The 20,898-nt window shown below is 41.1% G+C and overlaps 1 protein-coding gene across 7 annotated transcripts in view; it reads right to left on the reverse strand.

The window, feature by feature from the left end:
* Window positions 1-5,278: 5,278 nt before the first annotated feature.
* Window positions 5,279-20,898, reverse strand: part of PSIP1 (PC4 and SRSF1 interacting protein 1) — a 41,069-nt gene continuing 25,449 nt past the window's right edge. For 6 of the 7 annotated variants that reach the window (XM_080371869.1, XM_080371868.1, XM_080371866.1 and 3 more), the window contains 6 exons: window positions 19,038-19,093; window positions 17,739-17,809; window positions 12,149-12,250; window positions 11,231-11,444; window positions 8,816-8,927; window positions 5,279-6,185 (listed from right to left, as the gene is read on the reverse strand). In XM_080371869.1, coding sequence (XP_080227995.1) covers window positions 6,122-6,185; window positions 8,816-8,927; window positions 11,231-11,444; window positions 12,149-12,250; window positions 17,739-17,809; window positions 19,038-19,093 — 619 coding nt within the window. In that variant the 3' untranslated portion in view covers window positions 5,279-6,121. Of the gene's footprint in view, window positions 6,186-8,815; window positions 8,928-11,230; window positions 11,445-12,148; window positions 12,251-17,738; window positions 17,810-19,037; window positions 19,094-20,898 lie in introns of those variants that run through there. The other variant, XR_013924838.1, reaches the window with a different exon arrangement.

A 20,898-nucleotide genomic window follows, 5' to 3' on the forward strand; every position in this document is an offset into this window, starting at 1 on the left:
AATACAACTCTGGCTGCAACTTCAGTATTTGCCTCATAGGTTGCTAATCTTTCCCTGACCTCCTCCTCTTTCAGCTGTCTCCTGGTAACATGGGACAACACAACAACTCAGTCCTATCCAGTATTCAGGCAGATCGTGTAGACAGCTGGCATCATTCTGAAGATACTGTTTGCTTTTTTGATGGCTGCCTGTGCTGAACCACAAGGCAGCAGTCACTAGGGTTTTTGTGTGTGGTGGTGTTGGGTTTTTTTTTTCCTTTTTTCAGCAGTAGGCAGAAGGTAGTAGGAAAAATGTGAATTTAGTCTTTCATCAAACTAATTCTGCCTCGGTGTGCTATCTCTCACCCAACCAATTTACCTTCTTTCCAGTAAAAAAGTTACGGTCAAATATATTTCAAAATCGCTGTCCCTGCAGATTAAGGAATTTTTCTAGGGCCCAGTCCCATACTTCCAGTAACACAAAGAGAACTGGCCACAGTCTGGGTGTGGGAGTTGTGCTTAACTACAAAGCAGAGAACTCCTTGTAGGAGAAGCTGTGCTTCGTGTGTTCTGGTCCTCTTTCATATTGAATGATTCAACTTAAATGACAAATGGAACAAAAAGTTTACACTAAATCAGTTTTTAAAAGTACTTCACTTCCTGGGAGGTGGGAAGTCACAGGACAGCTGGGTCTGGTCTTGATTTAATGTGTCTGAGTTCTCCGAGTGAAATTCAGCATCATACCCAGTTGCCCATTCATAGTTAAATTTCTGTGACACCAGTTGGATATTTGTGTTTTGGCTGCTTGTTTTAAATACATTTAGCGTTTCAGTGATCAAAACTTCCAAACAGATTTACGATGAAAATGAGAAAATATTTTTAATAATCACTTCTCTGTGTGCTTGATATTTATGCCTTTTGTGATGTTTTTGTCTTCCACAATCAGCAATTTTTTCTTATAAATCTCTTGTTACATAAACTAGATATAAGGGGTTGGAACCTGAAGATTGTTTGAGTTATATTTAAACTTCAAAGGCCCTGCCTGCTGACAGGTGACTTGTGTCTGTACTTGGTGGGGGCAGCAAAAAGGCTGGAGTATAAAAACTGTAGTTGAATCTGAAAAGCATTAACCTGAATCTCTGTTGGCTTTTTACTTTGATCTTCTTTAAATGCTTAGTGATTTGGCAGCATGAACCTTTGTAACTTACTTCAGACTTCCAAAAGGTCTTGGAGATTCTCTCCCTAATGAAAGTTTTTGCCTTGCTGACAAGACGGTGATGTTGAGGAAGAGGAGAGGCCCTCTGATTTGGGGTTGGTTTAAAGTTGGAAAGCGAGGTGTGATACATACATACAGTGTCGCTTTCTGCTGCCGGCTGGGCACTTGTAACAGTATCAGGGCAGCCCTTTGCACGCTTGAATGATGCCCAGCTCAACAGGGCTGCCTAATATTTCAAGCTGTAGTGAACATGACTCTTGAAGGAGGGATGCTGCAGTTGAAGCTAACTCTGCTTTGAATTGTGTGCATTAACTGTGGTTTGTTTCCTTTCTGCAAAAAGCATTGGCCTTCTTCCTTAGGAGACTTAAGTTTGGCTGCCTAGTCAGTTCTTGTTTCTCGGAAATAATATTTGTATCTTTCAAGAGACACCTCATGGACACTCGGGCACCTTGGAAAGCGAGATGACCATTTTTACAGTCTTAGGTTACTTCTGATTTGTAAGTGGGCAGTAAATTGGGGCAGTAAAGGCCCAAGTGTTGTTTAAACTCCCAAATTCTTGAACTCTGATTTAGTGCTGAACCCTATTTAGTGTTTAACTATAGGTTGAACAAATATGTGCACAGAGTTTAGGGCAAGATGACCCTCTAGAGTTGTCAAGAATGACAAATCAAGGGACTTCTAATCACACCCTTGGGAGTGACAGAACAAAGGACATCCCATTTTTGTGATTTAACATGTACTTAAGATTATCTTGTTCACATTAACTCTGATGAGTCAGCTCTTACGGTCTTTAGCCTTGCCCTAGAAGTGAACTATCCTCATTATAATACCAAAATTCACACCCCCTAAGGGAAAGACCTAGGCCCACTAAAAGACCCTTCCTCAGAGAGCCTGCTAGTAGTAGTAAGGTTAAGTTAGGTAATGGCTGTGCCCACTAGCTATATGGACCCACCGTCTGAGCTGGAAAAGCACAATAAGGTTTTGTGTATGATTAACTTTGTACCATGGTACTCCAGCTTTGCTGGCATCCAGGCTTGCGCAGCTCCGTGATGAAGCAGTAGCTCACCTCCGTGTTGGAGTGGCTTGTTGCACGCACCAGGAATGGACTCACATTTTAGAGACGACACAGGCGAATGGATGGATGAAAGCATGGCTTCGGCACTTGCAGCGTATCATCAGAAGCTTGATCTCTGTATCCATCTCAAGTAACCCTTTGAAGTAGTGGCATGGTTGACTCATTGTCTCTGAAGCAGTGCTGAAAGACAGACGTCTGTTGGCTCATCAACACTTGTGTGAAAACAGGGTGGGTTTGGCCAGTTTGTTGAACATGCTGTACTTTTTTAGTGGTAAAAGGGGTTTCGATACAAAGGAGTGGTCAAAATCGGGAAGCACATATGTGAGAATTCCCATTTATTTTGCATTAACACCTTCACAGAAACACTCTTGAGGGTGAAAGTGGAAGTCGCTTTAGTTTCCTAAGGCAATACAATACATCTTGTGACTAGCTGTATGTAGAAATATACAAAATCCAGTGTACAGTAACTACCTGTATTCCGAAGCTGAACGAGAGTGCCATGGTCTGACAGTCTAGCTGTGTGGCCGTGTTAGTCCCTCCCTTCGGTCTGTTGTGGAATGCTAGAGATTGCCGAAACTCGCACCTGTGGAGGCCAAGCAGTGCCGGCCATCTGCTGAGGACATTTTCATACTGGGAGCTGCCAGGGCTATTGATCTGCCAGGTTTAACCTGGGGGTGTCTTCAAGACCTGAAAGCTATTCAGTTTTGATATATTAACACCTTCCATTTCATTACACAAGTGCATACTAACTATGCACATGGAAAGCTCTGCAAGCAGTTTTAGCTTTTGGCAACGACTTGCATGTTTTTACCTTTGTGTAGGGATTGCAATATTCAAAATCTTAAATGTACTGCTGCCAACTAAAACAACTTTCCATGCTGAGTTTTAACTTCCAGTAATCACTTAAGTGGATCCTGCTTTGAAAATATAAGCTTCAATATTTAATCATGAACCATTCTAAATGCTTATAGCTTGGTACTTTGATTTCCTAAGGCAGCCAGCGCCTTACTACAAAGCGCTACTGTAACTGAGTGCCGGTGCGTTTCATGCAAAAGCCATTGGTGGGCACGATTCTTTGAGCAACACCATGGAGCCCTTCCCCCAGGCACGCTGCACATCTCTCCCCTGTCTGGTTAATAAAGCTGTGAAGGGAGAATACAGTTTTAGGCAGCTTGCAACTTTGGGCAGAAAGGCGGAGTGGAAATAGTACCGTGTTGTAAATATGCACAAATGACATTTTTGTTAAGATGGGTGCAGATGCGTACATGTGCACATGCTTCTCTATCCCCTGACTTAAAAGTGAGAGTGGAGTGATAAGGAAGGATAAAAAACATGCTTGCATCTATAAAAGTTCTTAATATAGTGAAGTCTTTAGGAAGTGTGCAGCATACTCCAATATTGAGAAGTCTGCTGTACAAATACAGCACAACAGGTGCTGTAAATTCAGCTGCTAGCAAACAGTGTTGTTGAATGTTGAAATACTATTGTGTTGCCTTTTCCACATACCAAACCTATAATCCTGCCTCATCTTAACATGACAGATTACTTACTTCAAAAATAAGTGTAATGGGTTATGCGTAATGACAGCCTATGGAAGCAGTTAACATCACCTAGGTGTACCACTGTGTAAATGGACAATTACAAGCTGGTCAAACTACTTTGAACAGGAAGCAGCAGCAGCTTACATGTAGTAACTACATGTTGCACACATAGTCTCTGAAGGACTGGTGTATTTAACAGGGAAAAAAACATTCACTGATGGATTCTGGCAAAGTTATATAAAAATAGGAAGTAGTGCAAGCTCGCAAACTGACAAAGTGGCAGTTCTGAACACAATAAACATAACGCTGCTTGTGCAAAGAGCATCAGGTACTAGAGGTTTGATTTTCAGGCTTTTCATGAATTTTTCAGTGCCTCTGGTCACTGGTGAATATTTTTTTTGCTGTTATGTTACTTAAATCTTGCAAGTGAAGAGAAGAAATTAGGACTATGATCCTAAAACTATTATGTGGTTTACTACTCTAGTCTCTTGCAGGGAGGGGGACAGCAAAAAGGCAACGCTAGGGAAAAAAGTCTTCATCTCTTTACAATTAGGAGATGGAGAATAAGGAGAAGTTACTTCATAGTAGTGCATGATTTCAGTGGGAGAAAAAGCATGATTCTCAAAATAAATCTGTCACTTCCAGAAAACAGAGAACACAAAAAGTTCGAAATCAATGCTGAGGTTGCTGACCTTTACTTGGTTGTGACATACTGAGCACTGAGGTTACTTTTTCCTCTTACTGAATGCTTAGCACTACTGTATCAGCAGAACTGCAAACAAAAGTAAAGATTGTACCAGATTGCTGAATGGGGAAAAGCTGTATGCCTTGCTTTATATATGAGAAATCCCTGTTCTCCATACCACCCTAGGTGCGAACAAAAGAACAACCCAGGTGAGCTGACTGAAGCAGCTATGGCTGCAATTTACACAGCATGTAAACAAGAAATAATCTGACTTCTTGGTATTAAATACCATGCTGTTTTGGCATGCTGCAATACTGAAAACTCTTCCTTATTGAATGATGCAAGTTAAAGCTTCAGAAGTACTGGTCTGCACCAGGCAGTAATCTTTGTTGCTCCCTTGAAGATGATGCAATACAAGGCAATACATACACCTGGAAGACCGTTACTTCCCCTGATACCCCTAACAAGATACTTAGTACTATTAAAATTCCAATTTCTAGCCCAGGTGGCCTCTGTCAATACCATTTTCCAGTCACATACGAGTTGTTCCTAGTTCTGATGCTAGGTGGTACTTCAAGAATTTTCAGAGGCAGTTATACCCGTTTCGTTCCCTTTCATGACTTTAAGAAAAATTACTAAAAATACTCTGCCAGTGTTTCTGTTAAAATTCAAGTTAGAAATCCCCAAGTTAATGCCAAGACAACAAAACTGAAATAGCACTAAAAACAGACACTTGTTACTATGATTGGTTTTGTCTACACAAGTTAGTATTAAGAACCAGTCTCTCTTTACCAGTTTAAAATTCTTTAATTTCAATTCAAGTCAGATATCCCCAAGTTAATGCCAAGGCAACAAAATTGAAATAGCATTAAAAACAGACACTTGTTACTATGATTGGTTTTGTCTACACAAGTTAGTATTAAGAACCAGTCTCTCCTTACCAGTTCAAAATTCTTTAATTTCAATTATTCAAGACAGTGTTTTCCAACCAGTGTGCATGAAGAGGTTCTGTGGGACCACCACGTTTCTTTCTAGTATACTTATCGGACCAAAAGCATACCATAAACTCACATTGCAGTAAGATGGCACAATGAGTTTTGCACAAACAGAACCAAACTTGTTTTTAGAAAGTGATTAAGTATCCATTAACATTTTAACAGCTAGAAAAACGGTGCTTCCAACTCCTACAAAACACAGTGAAAATACATCCCCACAAGAGTTGAAAAGCTGTGCACTAACAGACGTCAGTACCATAGGAAGAGAGTAGGTTTTATACAAAGAAAGCAGTTGGGCAGTTAAAAGTATTTACACTTTTTCCTGCTATTAGCTAGACAAACATACAGTAGTCAGGTAAAAATATACTACAACTCTAAAACCTGTAACATTTAAGCATTTCTAACTGGAATTTTCATCTTTTGAAATGTGTTACCTGTTAATACTGGACAAAACTATTGCAAAAGTGTTTAAGTACTTCAAAACCAAGATTAAAGGGGCTTTTATTCCACAAAATTTAACTTCAAAATACTATGCTTATAAAATTATTTAAACTTTCAGCAGTCTATAGATTTCAAATGCAAAACTTAACAATCATCTTTGATTTTTTTTTAAGAAAAGATTCCAGTGGCATCATTTGCTTTCAAAGGCAGAATCTTTTGCTGGCTTTTCAAGCTCTCTCTCTTCACCACATGTCCTAGAAAGAAAATAAAGCAACATTAATGATCACATACAGATGCAGAGCAAGACTTATTCCAAATGAATTTGTAGTCTGGAGTAAGTGATGCTGCTGTACATCCAGCAGTACACGGGATCTAGAGAAGGGAAGCAGGTAGTGATGCCAGCTGTCTGTGTTCCCTCACGCTGACTGCCCCCAAATGTGAAGCTATGCTGGTGGTGATTAATGTATGTGACCTGCTGTGAATGGCAGTCATTCTGAAGTGAGTTTGTGTTCCATTCAGGCAGTCCTCCCTGGTCTGCTGCCAAATATATGTCAGCTCAGGTAGAAAAGCACTCTGGCTTAATGTACCTGACCAATCATAAATTTTTTTAGCAGCCAGAAATAATCTATGTCCCCCAAACACTAAGGTGACCTCAGGAAGCACTATGTATTTTTACCAAACGAGAACAGAAAAATGTTCTTCAGAAGTGTGAAGTTACAGAACTTCTGTCTTCCAAAATTTCCAAACTAAACCTTCAGAAAGGTACAGATATGTCTTGCTTCCATTTATCAAAGGGAGTAAAGTTTAGAAATTAATGGACAGCCATATGATTTGAGCAGTTTACAAATTATTTGCCTACAGTCAGTAGTGGGAACTGCAGGATTGTTTGAACATTGATGATTTATTCATATTTATTTTGCTTACTAGTTTCTCACTTCTAAGAAACTGAATATTGCAAATAAAAATGTATGAAAAAATCCTGAGTGAGTGAAAGGAAGTTTGTATGATGCAAAGACATCAGTCTGTAGCTTGCTTGAATTTAAAACAGGCACACAGATGCATTTCTCAATTTCTCAACATGCAAGGTATTTGCAAAGAGGTGTTAAAAAAAATGGTTTATAGCTGTTAGCCAGGAATGAATGTGAGTCCACGGAAACCTTCTCCCAAGTAGCCACAAAAGTTTTGTTGTGAAGTGTGTGTATTTGTAGAAGTCAGAGAGGGGCAATGGGGTCAGAGAATGAAGTCTAAGAATATGTTGGGAGTGTAGAGTTTGCCATAGCAAACACTGCATGTACTTAAAAAGAGACAGATGTTTGTTAGAAGAACATGACACCTCTCTAGCTCGTACATAAAAGATATATTTGCAAGTTATACAGACACAATCACAATTGCTGAAATAGCGAAAGTTATTAATTGCCTTGCCTCAAAGGTACTTGACACTCTTTATATTCAACAGCCTTTTCCAATAGTATTTCAACAATCTGAACTATCTGCCTTAAATTTCCTTTGACCAATGTCCACCAACTAATGACCAAAGCATGCACCCAAATATTTTTAATTCTTTTAATCAGCATTATAAAGGGCAATCTGACTGAGATTGTCTCTCTGCCACCTAAAATTCCAAGTGTTGTCAAGTTCTGCAGGAAAAAGAGCAGGCCATGAAAAAATTCTACCTTGGAGAACCAGTGTAGTCGTCATTTATTTTTAAATATGTGGTCAAGCATACTCTATTAGTACCATACCGTGATTTGGCCAAACACTTATTTAAGCAGCATGCTAGGCTGTGTAACCTGTGTGAGGAACCTCCACTTGTGCCTTCATCATGTTCCCTCAACATGCTGCTTGTTCAGACCAAATGAGTATTCGGCATCACTGGCTGAAAACTCCCAAATGTCACTTCTGACAGCTGTGTAATCAGAGGTGAGTAGTTCTTCTTAAGTTTTTTTTTTTGTTTTGTTCTGTTTAAGTTTACCTTCTTTTAAATAACTGTCAATATTCCACTTAGTTGTACAGTTTTAACTTGGCAGACAGCCAAAGACTGCCAGGCAACTACAGTTTCTCGAAAGGGAAGTTTCCTTCAGTACATACTGATGGATAAGAAGAATCGCTGAGCACGACGTGCAGAAGTCCTTAAAGAAAACTAACTGGTACTTCAACAAAACAGTTCAGCTCAAGGATAATTTGGGGCCTTTTTCTCATTGTTTACTAAACTCTATTGTATTTCTCATATTCTACTAGATTCTTCTTGTTTACAAAACAACATTTTCCAGTGAGGTTAAGGTTTAAACACTTACCTCCTGACAGATTCAAGCATTCCTATGACTTTTTGTGAAGAAAATGTATCAGCCTCTACAAAGCTTTCAGAGTTCTGAAATGTCACAGGTTTAAAGTTCTAGCCTGCAGTTTACCTGCATTTAGGCAATTCTATAGCTACACTATATATATATATACTAAAAAGGCTTGGCTTGATTAGAGTACATGACCATAAAAAAACTTGTTAAATCCCATTAGGTTCGGTAACACTTGATTTAGGCTTCCTTTGCTTCCAGCTTAATAGCATCGAAGAGTCTAAAACATAAAAGAAAGCTTTACGCTTTTCGTTGTCTCACCACATGCTGATATCTCCTAATAGGACATTCCTCTGATTTTTTTTTCTTTAAGTCTCCACCATAGCAGTGAGTGAAGTAACTTCTAAAATGTTCATTCAAAACTTTAACAGAAGATTTGCATGGTATTATCAGTCCCTAAAGTTGAGAAAAAACTCTTTCTGTAAAGAAAACAGTACCTCAACATGGTTAAGTAACCTCAGTTTACTGGTGTTCTAATTTCACATCATTTTGCTCCAGCAGAAAAGAGCCTTAGCTCAGTAAGGTTATTAACTCACTTTCTCTTACTGCCAACTTCATGCCTATCTTTCTCATCCTCAGTGTTCTCTCCATTGTGTTGCGACTGGTTGGTGTCTTGAGCTTCAGACCCTCCATTCAGAACCTTGGAACCTTTAAAATGAAAGGGTAGAGAAAGAAAATAGTACTGCAGACAGCAAAACCGTGCTATAAAAAGCCCCAGATAATTTCTTTACCTTCATCAACTCAAACACTAAGAGTTTTCCCCTCACCTTGATACTCAGCAGCTGAAACAAATCAAAAAGCAGTAACTGATATGCCTTCAGCTTCTGAAAATACCATGCAATGAGCCTCATCCCATAATTTTAGTAATGGGAAATAAGTAGTGTACGTATTTCATGCGATTTCGAGATCTTCTTGTGCTTGTTAGGCTGCAGATAATAGGACTAATGCATATTTATATTCTGAGCAGTGAGAGAATATACTTCAGTAGTACATTGTTAGCACTCTAACCTGGTCAAACAATTTGGGGGGATTTCTGATACTTAAACTAGAGAAGTTACTAGTTCCGTGGATTCTCATTTACTCTGAACTCTGACAAATTTGTATGTAATCAAAATATGACAAACTATACATAAATAGAGTAAAAGTTATTGTAATATATATATATATATATATATATATATATATATATAGTATATATATATAGTATTAGTATATCGCGGAGTGAAAGAGTTACAGATTCCAATTGTCAAGCAGGAAACAAAGCACCAAGCAGAAGCTGTATTTACTGAAGTCAAAGCAGAAATATTTAACCTCTTTAAAATTCTGTGATGAATACATGTTTTGCTCTGGTATTACAAACCAGTGAATTTTAAGTAAATGGTTAAGGAATGTCACTAAGTCAGAATTGACAGTCCATTTTATCTGAAGTTGCAGGTTTACCAACCTCCCCCATTAAACTACTGTACTACAGCAAGAAAAAAATAAAAGACATGATTCATTTGTATACTTACAGGCCAAGAGATGCTAAAAAGCAGGCAAGATCATTTTAAGAGGACATTCTAGTAGCTGACCTATTTAGACTTGCTCAGAATTAGTTCTGAACTGCTGTAACTGTTGCACTTTGTAAAGATTGTAAAAGTTCAGCAGTTCCATTTTTAAAAGGGCAGAAGTACGAACATAAGGAACCAGAATTCGTCTTTGTAGCAATCAGAGCAAAATCCACTTCTATGAAATATCCCCCTACTGATGAAACTACTTACCATTCTCCGTTTGACTAGGCAGTAACACACTACTTCACCGTGTTCTGTTAAGTCTAGCACTAACCTTATCCGAAGTAACTTCACTAGTCACACCACGTGAAGGAAGTTTAGATTCCTTGTGTAAGTATTAGCTCTGCTGATCACTGGGCTGGGGAAAGATCTGTGTGGAACATCTACATCATACATACTTCTCTCACCGTGAAATGGTTGGATTTTATCATCACCCTTGCTTTCTTAACAGTTACAAATACAGTGGCATTTCAACTAGTTATTCTGAATCCTTGCTATCTTCAATCACTTCAGTTACAGTAAGTTGTTTGTTCCAGATCTGGGTGGTTTAACTTTTAAACAGTTTTCTGAAACAGTTTTGCTCCCAGTATTCAAGTTCAAAGTAAATATAATTTCTGTCCAGTGCTTGTGGAGGTCAAGGATCTAAATAATTTTAATAGATGGGTAGAATTACTGCATCTTCAAGGATTTAAATTTGTTTGCAACAGCTTTCCAGCATCTGTCTCATTTTCTTCCTCTCTTGAAAAATGCAAGTATCTATTTTACTGTATTTATTTATTTATTTATTTATTAAACTGACCTAAGTTATGGTAGAACATGCTTACTATGGAAAGCTTTTAGTACCATGCTGTACAAATACAAGTGCTCATGCTTAATCTGCAACAGTACTGCTGAGAGCATAAAGGCCTGCTCTCCCCTGAATTATGATTGTTCCTTTACTGTTAGACTGAGCTACTAAATTTGCATCACGGAAGTAGTATGTAAGTAGTTAAAAGCTGCTGCTACACATAGTAGCACACATGACATAAGAAGAGGCTAGTGAAAGAAAGCATAGGTGGAAGTCCAGGCACCAAAGGCTGCTTGAGGAATGGAAGGTAGTATGTTGTCCTACCTCATGTTTACAGGTTTTTTATTCCACAAGGTAATAAAGTTAGACAACCTACAGAGAAGTAAAAATTCTAAACAATTCTTGCAAAAGCCCTTCCTTTCAGGTAATAAAGGTAAAATAACCACAGAAAGCATTATACCCTTGAACTTGAAACTTAGTTATGGTTATTTCAGTTATGTAGAGGTTTTAATAGATAGGTAGAATTCCTACATCAAGAATTTTTTGAAGCTGGCTCAGAAATTAATAGACTAGGTCTTTTATATGACAAGAAACTAAAAACCACAGTGACTTACCTGTTTGTTCCTTTTCCATTTTTTTGTTTGCTCCTTTCTTCCACTGTTCTTTGGTTTTGTTGGCTTCCTCATGCTGCTTCTGCTCAGCAAGTGACTTATTTAGTACTTGGGAAAGAACAGAATCTCCTTCCCCAACCAGAAACATGGTCTTGAACTTGTTATATAGCATTGTAGATTTCTCCATGATAACTTGGCTAACTTTGAATTTCCGTATCTAAAAATCAAAGTAAAAAAACAATGAGCTCCACTTAGGTATTTAAATACCTATGTGATTTCATCACATGCAAGGTGAAATTCTGAATTTAACCTGAAATGAGATCACAGACTTTTACACTCTCTGAAGTATTACGGAATCATAGAACAGCTCAGGTTGGAAGGGACCTTGAGAGACTACCGGGTCCAAGCTTTCACGGAAGAGGAGCCTAGATGAGACTGTTGAGCACGCTGCCCAGCTGCATCTTGAAAGCCTTCAGCAACAGGGACTTTTACCATGTCCCTGGGGAGGTCGTTCCACTGAACAATTGTTCTCAGTGTAAAAATTTTTTTTCTATTGAGAAGAAACCTCTGCCAGTGCAGCTTGTACCCTCTGCCCCTTGTCTTCTCCACATGGCTCCTTGTGAAAAGAGAGCCTCTGTCCTTTTTGTAACTGCCCTTTTAAGTGCTGGAACACTGTGATGAGGTCCCCCCCAACAAGACCTCTCCAGGAAGAAAAGACCTAAGCCCCTTCAATGCTTCCTTACAGGGCAGGTTCTCCAGCCCTTTGATCATTTTCATGACCCTCCTTTGGACCCTCTTCTGTCTGTCCATATTACTTGAATTTTGAGGGCCAGAATTGAACACAGTACTCCAGCAGTAAATAACACTGACACCGATTCAAGTAAGCACATGGGTTACTTTAATTAACATTGTAGATCTCACCTTCTTTAGAGTCAGAATCATCTCTGTGTGTTTCTGAGCTTGCTGCATTGTGACTTGAAGGGATGCAAGCTCATCAAGAGCCTCAATACACCTGTTCACATCCTGTATATAAACAAGAAATTAGTTTGGAGACTTAACTTACATGTTAATAATCCTTAAGTAGCCATACTAAATTCATTTTCATGCTCAGCGATACCTGCCTATAATATCCTTAATTTGACTAAGTACTTAATTTAGAACAATTTATACAGCCAAACCTGTGAACAAAAATTACTACAAGTTGCCCTTCAGCTCCTTCTGAAAGGCAGATACAATTTGAGTAAGTTGTAATTTTTACAAATAATTGTATACTTTTAAAAATGAAACTCAAGCTTTATGCCGCTTTCACAGTTCTAGTACTTCCGTGCTAGAAGCTGTTCTCCATAGTCAGTGTTTTCCATACACAATTCTTGCTAATGTGTAATGACTTGCCACTGAGAAGGCAGCAAAGCTCCATTGCACCTCTGAATCAAGAGGTCTGGTGGGGTTCTGGGCGGTCTCTGTCTTTTTCTGGTTTTACTTACTGTTTTAGGGGAATTTACTATCTGGTCCATGACAAAAGTGATTCATTTAAGCCAAATCATTACGTTGTGAAATAAGAAATTTATATTTAAGACTAGCTATTTTTCTGAGACAAAGTACTGGAATAGACTTAAATAAAATATTTTAAGAATAGGCCATACTGGAAATGAATGTTTCATATTTAACACTGTGGTGGGTTAGCCTTGGCCAGCAGCCCGATGCCCACCCAGCCACTCACCTGTCGCTCCACTCCTTAACAGTGCAGGGGGAGAAAACAGGATGAGAAAGCCTATGGATCGAGATGCGGGCAGGGAGATTGCTTACCAGTTACTGTTTTGCCCACAACAGACTCCACTTAAGGAAAATGTATTACCAATTAAAGTACATTCAGGTCACGAGAAACAGGGACAAACATCAAATCAACACTTTTCTTTCACCCCTCTCCCATGCTCAACTTCAGCCCAGACTTCCCTCCCCAGCCCACCTCCAAGCAGTGCAGAGCAGGGCAGATGGTCACTAGGTCACACAGTTCCTTTCTGCAACTCCTTCCCTCTCACATTCTCCTCTGCTCCAGCCTGGGCTCTCCCCACAAACTGAAGTCCTTCAGAAGAAGTCTCCAGCATGGGCTCACCACAGGCCACAGTGAGAACATCTGCTCATTCATGGTCTCTTCCACAGTCTGCAGGGAAATACCTGCTCCAGCGACATCGAGCACCCCTTCCCTTCTTCTCCTCCTCTGACCCTGATGTACCTCTGCTGTTTCTCACTTTTCTTCCCTCCTCTCTGCCCAGTGTGTTTTGCCCTTTCTTAAATTTAGGTTTCCACTGAGGCACCACCATCTTGGCTGAGGGGCTCAGCTGTGCCCTGCAGTAGGTCCACTGGAGCCAGCTAGACCTGGCTGCCTCCAGCACAGGGCAGCCCGCTGTCCCCACTGCCAGAACAGAACCTTGCCTCTGACACCCAACACAATGCCACGTCCTCCAGCTGGAGCAGCTTGTTGCTTCTTATGCTACTGTACTTCACTGACACTCATTTTCTCATTGCACAAACAGCACTCACAAAATGAAGATGCTAAACCAAAGGCTGGTTCCCTTTCAGCACCACCCATGCAATGATACTCTGAAAAGGCCATGTAGTCAGTTAAGGGAAGTCCTCAAACTGACGTCACTCTCACACCTCTCCTGAGCCAGTTAATAGCAGTAGTGAGAATTTCTCATCTTCAGCAGTACATAAAGGCAGAGACAGAATGAATGAAGCCTTTTATTTGCTTTTTCAGTTGTGTAAATGGAAATGGGCTTCTGAAGATTCGCAGCCCGCTCCAGCACTTGAAATGAGAGACACTGATGAAGTATTTTTGGTCTAGCCTCACGATTTGAGGTTTCAGTTAAGAGAAAAAACTGAACAAAACCAACAAAAGCACAAATAACCTTGAATTCAGAAAACCTGGTAGTCTTGTTCTGAAGCACCAAAGGCACAAAAATTAAAATAGGCTTAAAAAAAAGATATAGCTCTGGTCCTTCCCTATCTGTTTTCACATCCCAGCCTTAACAGTGGATTCCAAGGAATACAAATAATTTAGATAAATGTATGTGAGTGCTTGATGACCTTCACTGTAAAAAAGTAAAGAAGTTTTTTCTTATGTTGAAGCAGTATGTCCTGTATTCACTCAGTATTCGTTGTCTCTTGTCCTTTTAATAAGAAAAGTCTGGCTCTGTCACCTTCCCATACTCCATTCAGGTATTTACACACATGGAGAAGATCCCCCCCCTCAGCCTTATCTTCTCCAGGCTGAACAGTCCCAGCTTTCTCAGCCTCTCCTATGACAGATGCTCCAAGCCCTTAATTTGTCTTCAAGACCCTTTACTGCGCTCCCTACAGTATGTCCATGTCTCCATTGTACTGGGGAGCCCAAATCAGGATCCAGTGTCTCACCAGTGCCAAGTAGAGGGCAGCCATCACCTTTTCTACTCTCTAATGCAGCCCAGGAGGCTGCTGGCCACCTTTGCCACAAAAGCATATTTGGCTCATGGTAAGCTTGCTGTCCATCTACACTCACAGGTCATTCTCTGACAAGCTGCTTTCCAGCCACTTGGTCCCCATCACACATGGTGTGCTGGTGCATGGGGTTATTCCTCCCCAGGTGCAGAACTTGAACCTTTGTTGAACTTCATAAAGTTCCTGTTGGCCCATTTCTCCCCTGCCCAAGTCCCCCTGGATGGCAGCACACCCATCAATCTTTCCTTTCAGTTTCACATCATCTGCAGCCTTGCTATGGGTGTGGTCTGGCCCCCCATCATCCCAGTCATTAATGAAGAAGCTTTAACAGTATTGACTACTGGTGACTGGCCTTTAGCTGGACTCACTACCATTGACCACAGTATTTTGTGCCCTGCAGTTCAGCCAACTGTCAGTCCACCTTGCTAACCACTTGAGTCGAGACTTCATCAGTTTGTTAATGAGGCTGCTAAAATAGACAGTGTCGAAAGATTTTTTAAACTTTAATATAAACCATGTCCGCTGCTCTCTTATATCCACCAAGCCATTCATCTCACAGAAGGATGTCAGTCTGATCAAGCATGATTTCCTCTTTATGAACCCATGCCAAGAACTTCCAGATACTTTACCATCCTTCATATTACTGTAAACAACTTCCATGAAGATTTGGTCCATCACCTCCCTAGGGATCTATGTGAGGCTGACTGGCCTGCAGTTTCCCAGATCCTCCCTCTGGAAGATGAGAGGGACATCTGTTTTCTTCCAGTCCTTGGGAACCTTCCCCTTATGACCATGACTTTTCAAAAATAAAATGGAGTGGATGCACAATGACATCATCCAGCTCCCTCTGCACTCTGGTATACTTCATATCAAGTCCCACTTTGTTTACATGTTCCTGAATTTGATCCTTTTCCACTGAGCACCAAGTTTTCCCTGTTCTGGACTTTCCACTGGTCTTAGGGACCTAGGATTCCTGAAAGGAATCGTATGAGCAAACTGAGGTCAAGAAGGAATTAAGTACCTTTGCCATCTCATGCTTTTCACTAGATTTCCTCACCCTGTTCTGCACCTTTTGCTGATGAGGTATTTGAATAAGCTTTGTTGTCCTTCATATCTCTCTCTGGATTTAACTCCAAGTGGGTTCTGGCTTCGCTAAGCACATCCCTCCATGCTTGACAGTGTTAGCATTTTCCTCCCAGGTCACCTGTCCCTGCTTCCACTTCCTTTATATGCTTCCTTCTTCTGTCCCAGCTATAGTCAGGAGCTCCTTGTCCATCCATGCAGCCCTCCCACCAAGTCTGGTTATTTTCCCCCTTGGCAAGATGAATCAATCTTGAGAATGAGGTCATCTCCAGAAGTAAACCAGTTCTCTTGGACCCTCCTCTCCAGACTGGTCTCTCCAGAGATTCTTCTAAGCTAGACCCCTTGGGCAAAGGCCTCTGTAGAGGCCAGAGTCTACTCTCCCGACTCTAGGTCTGTGACCCTTTTTTCCCTGCTCCCTCCTACCAGGATCCTGAACCCCACCATTTCAATCACTGAAGCCAGTGTTGCCCCTGACCTTCATATCCCTAATCAGATCTTCCCCGTTTATAAGAATCAGGTCTGACAGGATGTCTTCCCTTGTCAGCTCTCTTGATCACCTGTGTTAGGAAGTTATCACACTCCAGAAGCTTCCTGGATTGCTGTATAATCCCCATGTTGTCCCTTCAGCAGATACCAGGATGGGTCAAGCCTCCAGTGAGGACCACAGCCTTTGAGCAAGAGGTGTCTCTGGATTGCCTTCAGATGACTGACTTCACTCTCTGCTTCTGCCTGATACGGTGATGTGCAGTAGACATCCTCTGATGTCACCCATACTTGTCTGCCCACAAATCCTGACCCATAAACTCTCAGTTGGCTTATCATCTGTTCCAATGAAGAGCTCCACACATTCCCACCGGTCTCACACAAAGAGTTACCCACAACTTGTCTTCCCAGCACCTATCTTTAGTCCTAAAGAGCCGGTAATAACACATGGCAATGCTCCAGTCCTACGAACTATCCCAAACCACAGCCCTGCAACTGCAGACAGATGTCCAGTTCCTCTGGTTTGTTCACCACGTTTATGCATTAGTGTACAGCCACTTCAAAAAGGCACCCAGTTGTGCTCACTTTGCAGAAAGGTTACGAGAGCTTTCCCCATAATGCTGTGCTGCCAGCACTTCCTCACTTCTGTGCATATGCTTGTGGTGATGCCACTTCAGTCCTGTTCTGTTGATTACAACGCCAATTCTGCTTACGTCACCCTCCATCATTTGACTGCCATCCTGCTCCACCACTTCCTCACTTTCTCCTCTGCTGCTCTTCCTTGTTTAACACTCTAACCAGGTCGGCCAGCCTCTTGGCAGCACTACTTTTGGGTGGATGTTGCCACCTCCTAGGAGTCTTATCCATTCCCTTACAAGCCCTTTCCTCAAGAAAGGGACCACCACCTCGGTTCCCATACTCTGGCCATCACCCTCAGAGTCACAGTCATGCTTGATACTTTGCAGGTCTCCCCTGACCATGTCATTGGTGCTCCACATATAAAAGCAGCAGTAGTTAATAAATAGTCTTAAGGCCAGACAAGCCTCAACCACTTGTCAGTAACATTCCAAATCTGAGCTCCCAGCAAGGAGCAGACTTCCCTTGACAATGAGCAGGGTCAGGAGATGGGGGCCTCCATCCCTTGCATCAGGGACTCTGCCACTACTGCACTTACTGTGACCTTCTGGTGCTTCTACAAGGCTCAGGCTGACCTGGCATAGAAGCTTCATTTAACGGAAATCTGTCTGAATGCTTCTGGTAAATAGTTCATAATGAAGTATTTTCAAACAGGACCAGTTTTACTGGCCAACACTGATCTTTTTATGTCCACTGTAACCTCATTTAAGCAGGAGTTATGTTTCAAACTGAAAAAATCCATTAATTCTCAGAAAATTAATTACGAACACCTATGCCAAGTACTTCCTACTGGAATTACATACATGTATAAGTTTTTAAAAAATATACTTACAAGATTATCAATTTTCAGGGAGTTCTTAATTTCTGCATGTATCCTTTGAAGCCTAGAATCCATTGATGTTTCTGAAGATTAAAAACAATATGCATGAGTATTTGAGAGTCACATCAGGTTTGTTTTTTTGGAAACTTTTCTACAAATCTGAACTTCACACAGGAAAACATGGGCAGGCACTCTGCATTAGTTAATGATGCAGCTGCACACAAATACACCACACGGCTTACTACCAGAAGTATGCAAAATCGGGCACTATCAGCAGCCTACATAGTTTTCTCCTTAGGAGTTACAAATGGAAAAGAATTTTCTACTTCAGCATACAGCTGTCACCTGTCACTGTCTACTTGTAGGCCAGGTTAGAAGGAAGTTTCAATAAATACTAACACTTACAAAGCTGAAAAATCTTTAATGACAGGACAACTGGATATTGATGGGTTTTGTTTTCAGTAAATCAGACATCATTCAAGTTATAGTCCAAATTCATCCAAATAAAGTGTTCCCAGTAAACATACTCCAGCTGATGTGCAAGATGAATGAACATGTCCATCTCTAATTCACCTGCCAAATGCCTGTTTGGATTTTTCCCTAAGCAAGTAGTACATATTCTGAACAATAACTGCAAGCAAATGGCTTCCTTCAAGTCCAATCCAACTTGGATGGGTTTAGGTAATTACTTTTTTCCCCTGCCAACGCTAGGTTGGTTGGAGTCCATGCCCCCCCCCGGAGCTGTACTATACTACAGTCAGTGGTTTGGATTGCCTTTAAAGATGGGAGTACTAAAAAAGGAATGACTTATCCCTATGAAGGTCAGTTTGCAAGTGTGGGTTAATAGACAAGATCACAGTAATCTGAATCTAAGCCTCTTGCTAAGGAAGAACAAGCCTCTTGCTTAGTAGGCCTCCTGCTTAGTAAGAGATAGTATCCAACTGCTTTCAAGAGGTCCCTCAGACTGTGTTACGAGAAGACAGAAAGGAAAATGAAGGGAAGAACAAAAGTGATTCACTTCAGAGAGTAAGAGCTTTTGGGGTTTGTTCACAAACAGAAGGGATGATCGAGGTTTAAAAGCTTGAATGACAGTAAAATGGGAACAGCAAAGACCTGTTCTAACACACTGAAGAAAGAAGACAGAAGAGCAAGAACGCGCTGTTTCACAGATCTGAAGCAAGCAGTCATGGCTCAAACATATCTAACAGAGACCACACAGCCACCTTTAGCAGTGAATTATGTTATCCAAGCAGTTAATCCTGTTCAAAATTTAAGATTACTGAAAATACCATTTAGCGTCTTTCAACTAACCTCTCTTCTTCTCCATCTTCTTAACTTCTGTTTTCTTACCTTCTTCCTTACTCTGCCTATAAAGAATGTTAAAAGTGTTTTTACAATGCTGTTAATTCTGTTCTTCAGTCTTCCCCCCTCCCTCCCTCCCCCCACCCCGCCACCCCACCCCCACCCCCAACTTTTCACAGAATGGTGTTTTGAGGTATATCTCAGTAAAATATTAGCATGCAAAAACCACAGAGCCAAACTCTGGTTTTCAAAGACTAAACTAAATTAACAAAATTAGTTAGCCGAGATACTGCAGGTAAATCCTGCATACCGACAGTCTTCCCTAGAAGCAGCAGATTAAAGGATTTCAAAAACAAGTCACATTTCCAAACTGTATTCTGTTTTGGTTGCATGTACAAATTGGTAAACTGGCATTGTACAGAACAAACTTAAGGAGAAAGAAAATATTCTTATTATGATGACAAAAAGAGTAAAACTATTTAATATTACCACAGGGAATTATGGAGAGATCTGTAATAAGTCACTAAGGGTAATTTGCTGATCAAATGGGCTTTTAACAAAAGGAATGATCTTGCTGTAACAGATCTGAGAATGTTTTGTCTGGTGAGAAAAGAGTTAACCGTTAACCATGAGGTTGGAGATGTACCTCCTCAAGGCCAATGTTAAACCATAATCTCAAGTTACTATGACAACTTTGTCTTCGTCTAGACTTTAGTGTAAAAATAGTTTAGTTTGTAATGTACAGCTTCTTGCCACGGGACTGAGAGCGTAACTGTTTGCTTAAACCGGCCTTGAAGCTGAGATTAAAAGGGCTGTGTTACTTTACTTGTCGGAATTTGCCAGCCTGGATGGAGCTGCGACTCCCTGGCTGCACAGCGCTGGTTTTTTTGCTTTCCTGCTTTAATAAATACTTCGTGAATTTATTTCGGACTCTAGCTATTTCAATTTCAACTATAACAAATTTGGTGCTGTGACTCGGATCCAGACAGCCAACTCGGACTTCAACTCTGGGAGGGCGCCCCATCTTCGGATGGTCCCGGAGGAGATTCCGACTTAGCTCACCCGGATTTTCCAAACTGGGAGAGGAAAGCAAAAAAGAAAAGAGAAAGAAGATACTGCAGTTCTCGGTGAGTTCCCCGTAATTTTTGTGCACAAAGAGCCAGACAAAGACTCATGAGTGAGTGAGTATATTGCGGTTCCGTTCGGTCGGGGATTGGGTACCCGGAGTGCGAGTGACTGAGACGTCCACCGGACTTAGTAGTCCACTGGGCGAAGCGAGCGTGGGCCTCCTTGTAGTGCAGTTCCCATTGTCCGCGAGGGCATGGGCCACGAACGGAGGGAAGCGAATGAATTTTGTGTGAAAGGTGGCACTCTCGGAAGATGGGCCAGAAAAAGAGTAAGGCGCCTGGTTCCATGCAGGAGATAGGGGGTGGGGGTGGGCTCCCTGATATACCCCAAGATAGCCCGTTAGGCCTAGTGATTCAATATCAGGACGCCTTCCCTTCTCAAAAGGGGAAGTCCAGGGAAAAAATGATCCATTATTGTATGGAAGTATGGGGAGGAAAACAAATAGGAAAGGATTTACATTGCCCTGCTTTTGGATCCCTTGAGGATTGGATATGTCAACAACTGAATATGTATGTTAACAATAAACAGCCATTTAATGAGGAGGAGAGTGAATATGCCTTTTTATGGATCCTGGGTACAGCCCAGACCACCAATTTGTTCCCATTAAAAGAAAAGAAAAAGGACAGGAAGAAAAGGCAGGAGGAAGACGAACTTCCAGTGTCTCCCCCACCCTATATTCCCCCTCCTCCATCACTACAGGGTCCTGATCCTCCTCCAACAGCACCCCCCCAACCTGAGGAAG

Source organism: Falco punctatus (genome assembly GCF_963210335.1).
Source record: "Falco punctatus genome assembly, chromosome: Z".
In the NCBI taxonomy this organism is placed as follows: Eukaryota; Metazoa; Chordata; class Aves; order Falconiformes; family Falconidae; genus Falco; species Falco punctatus.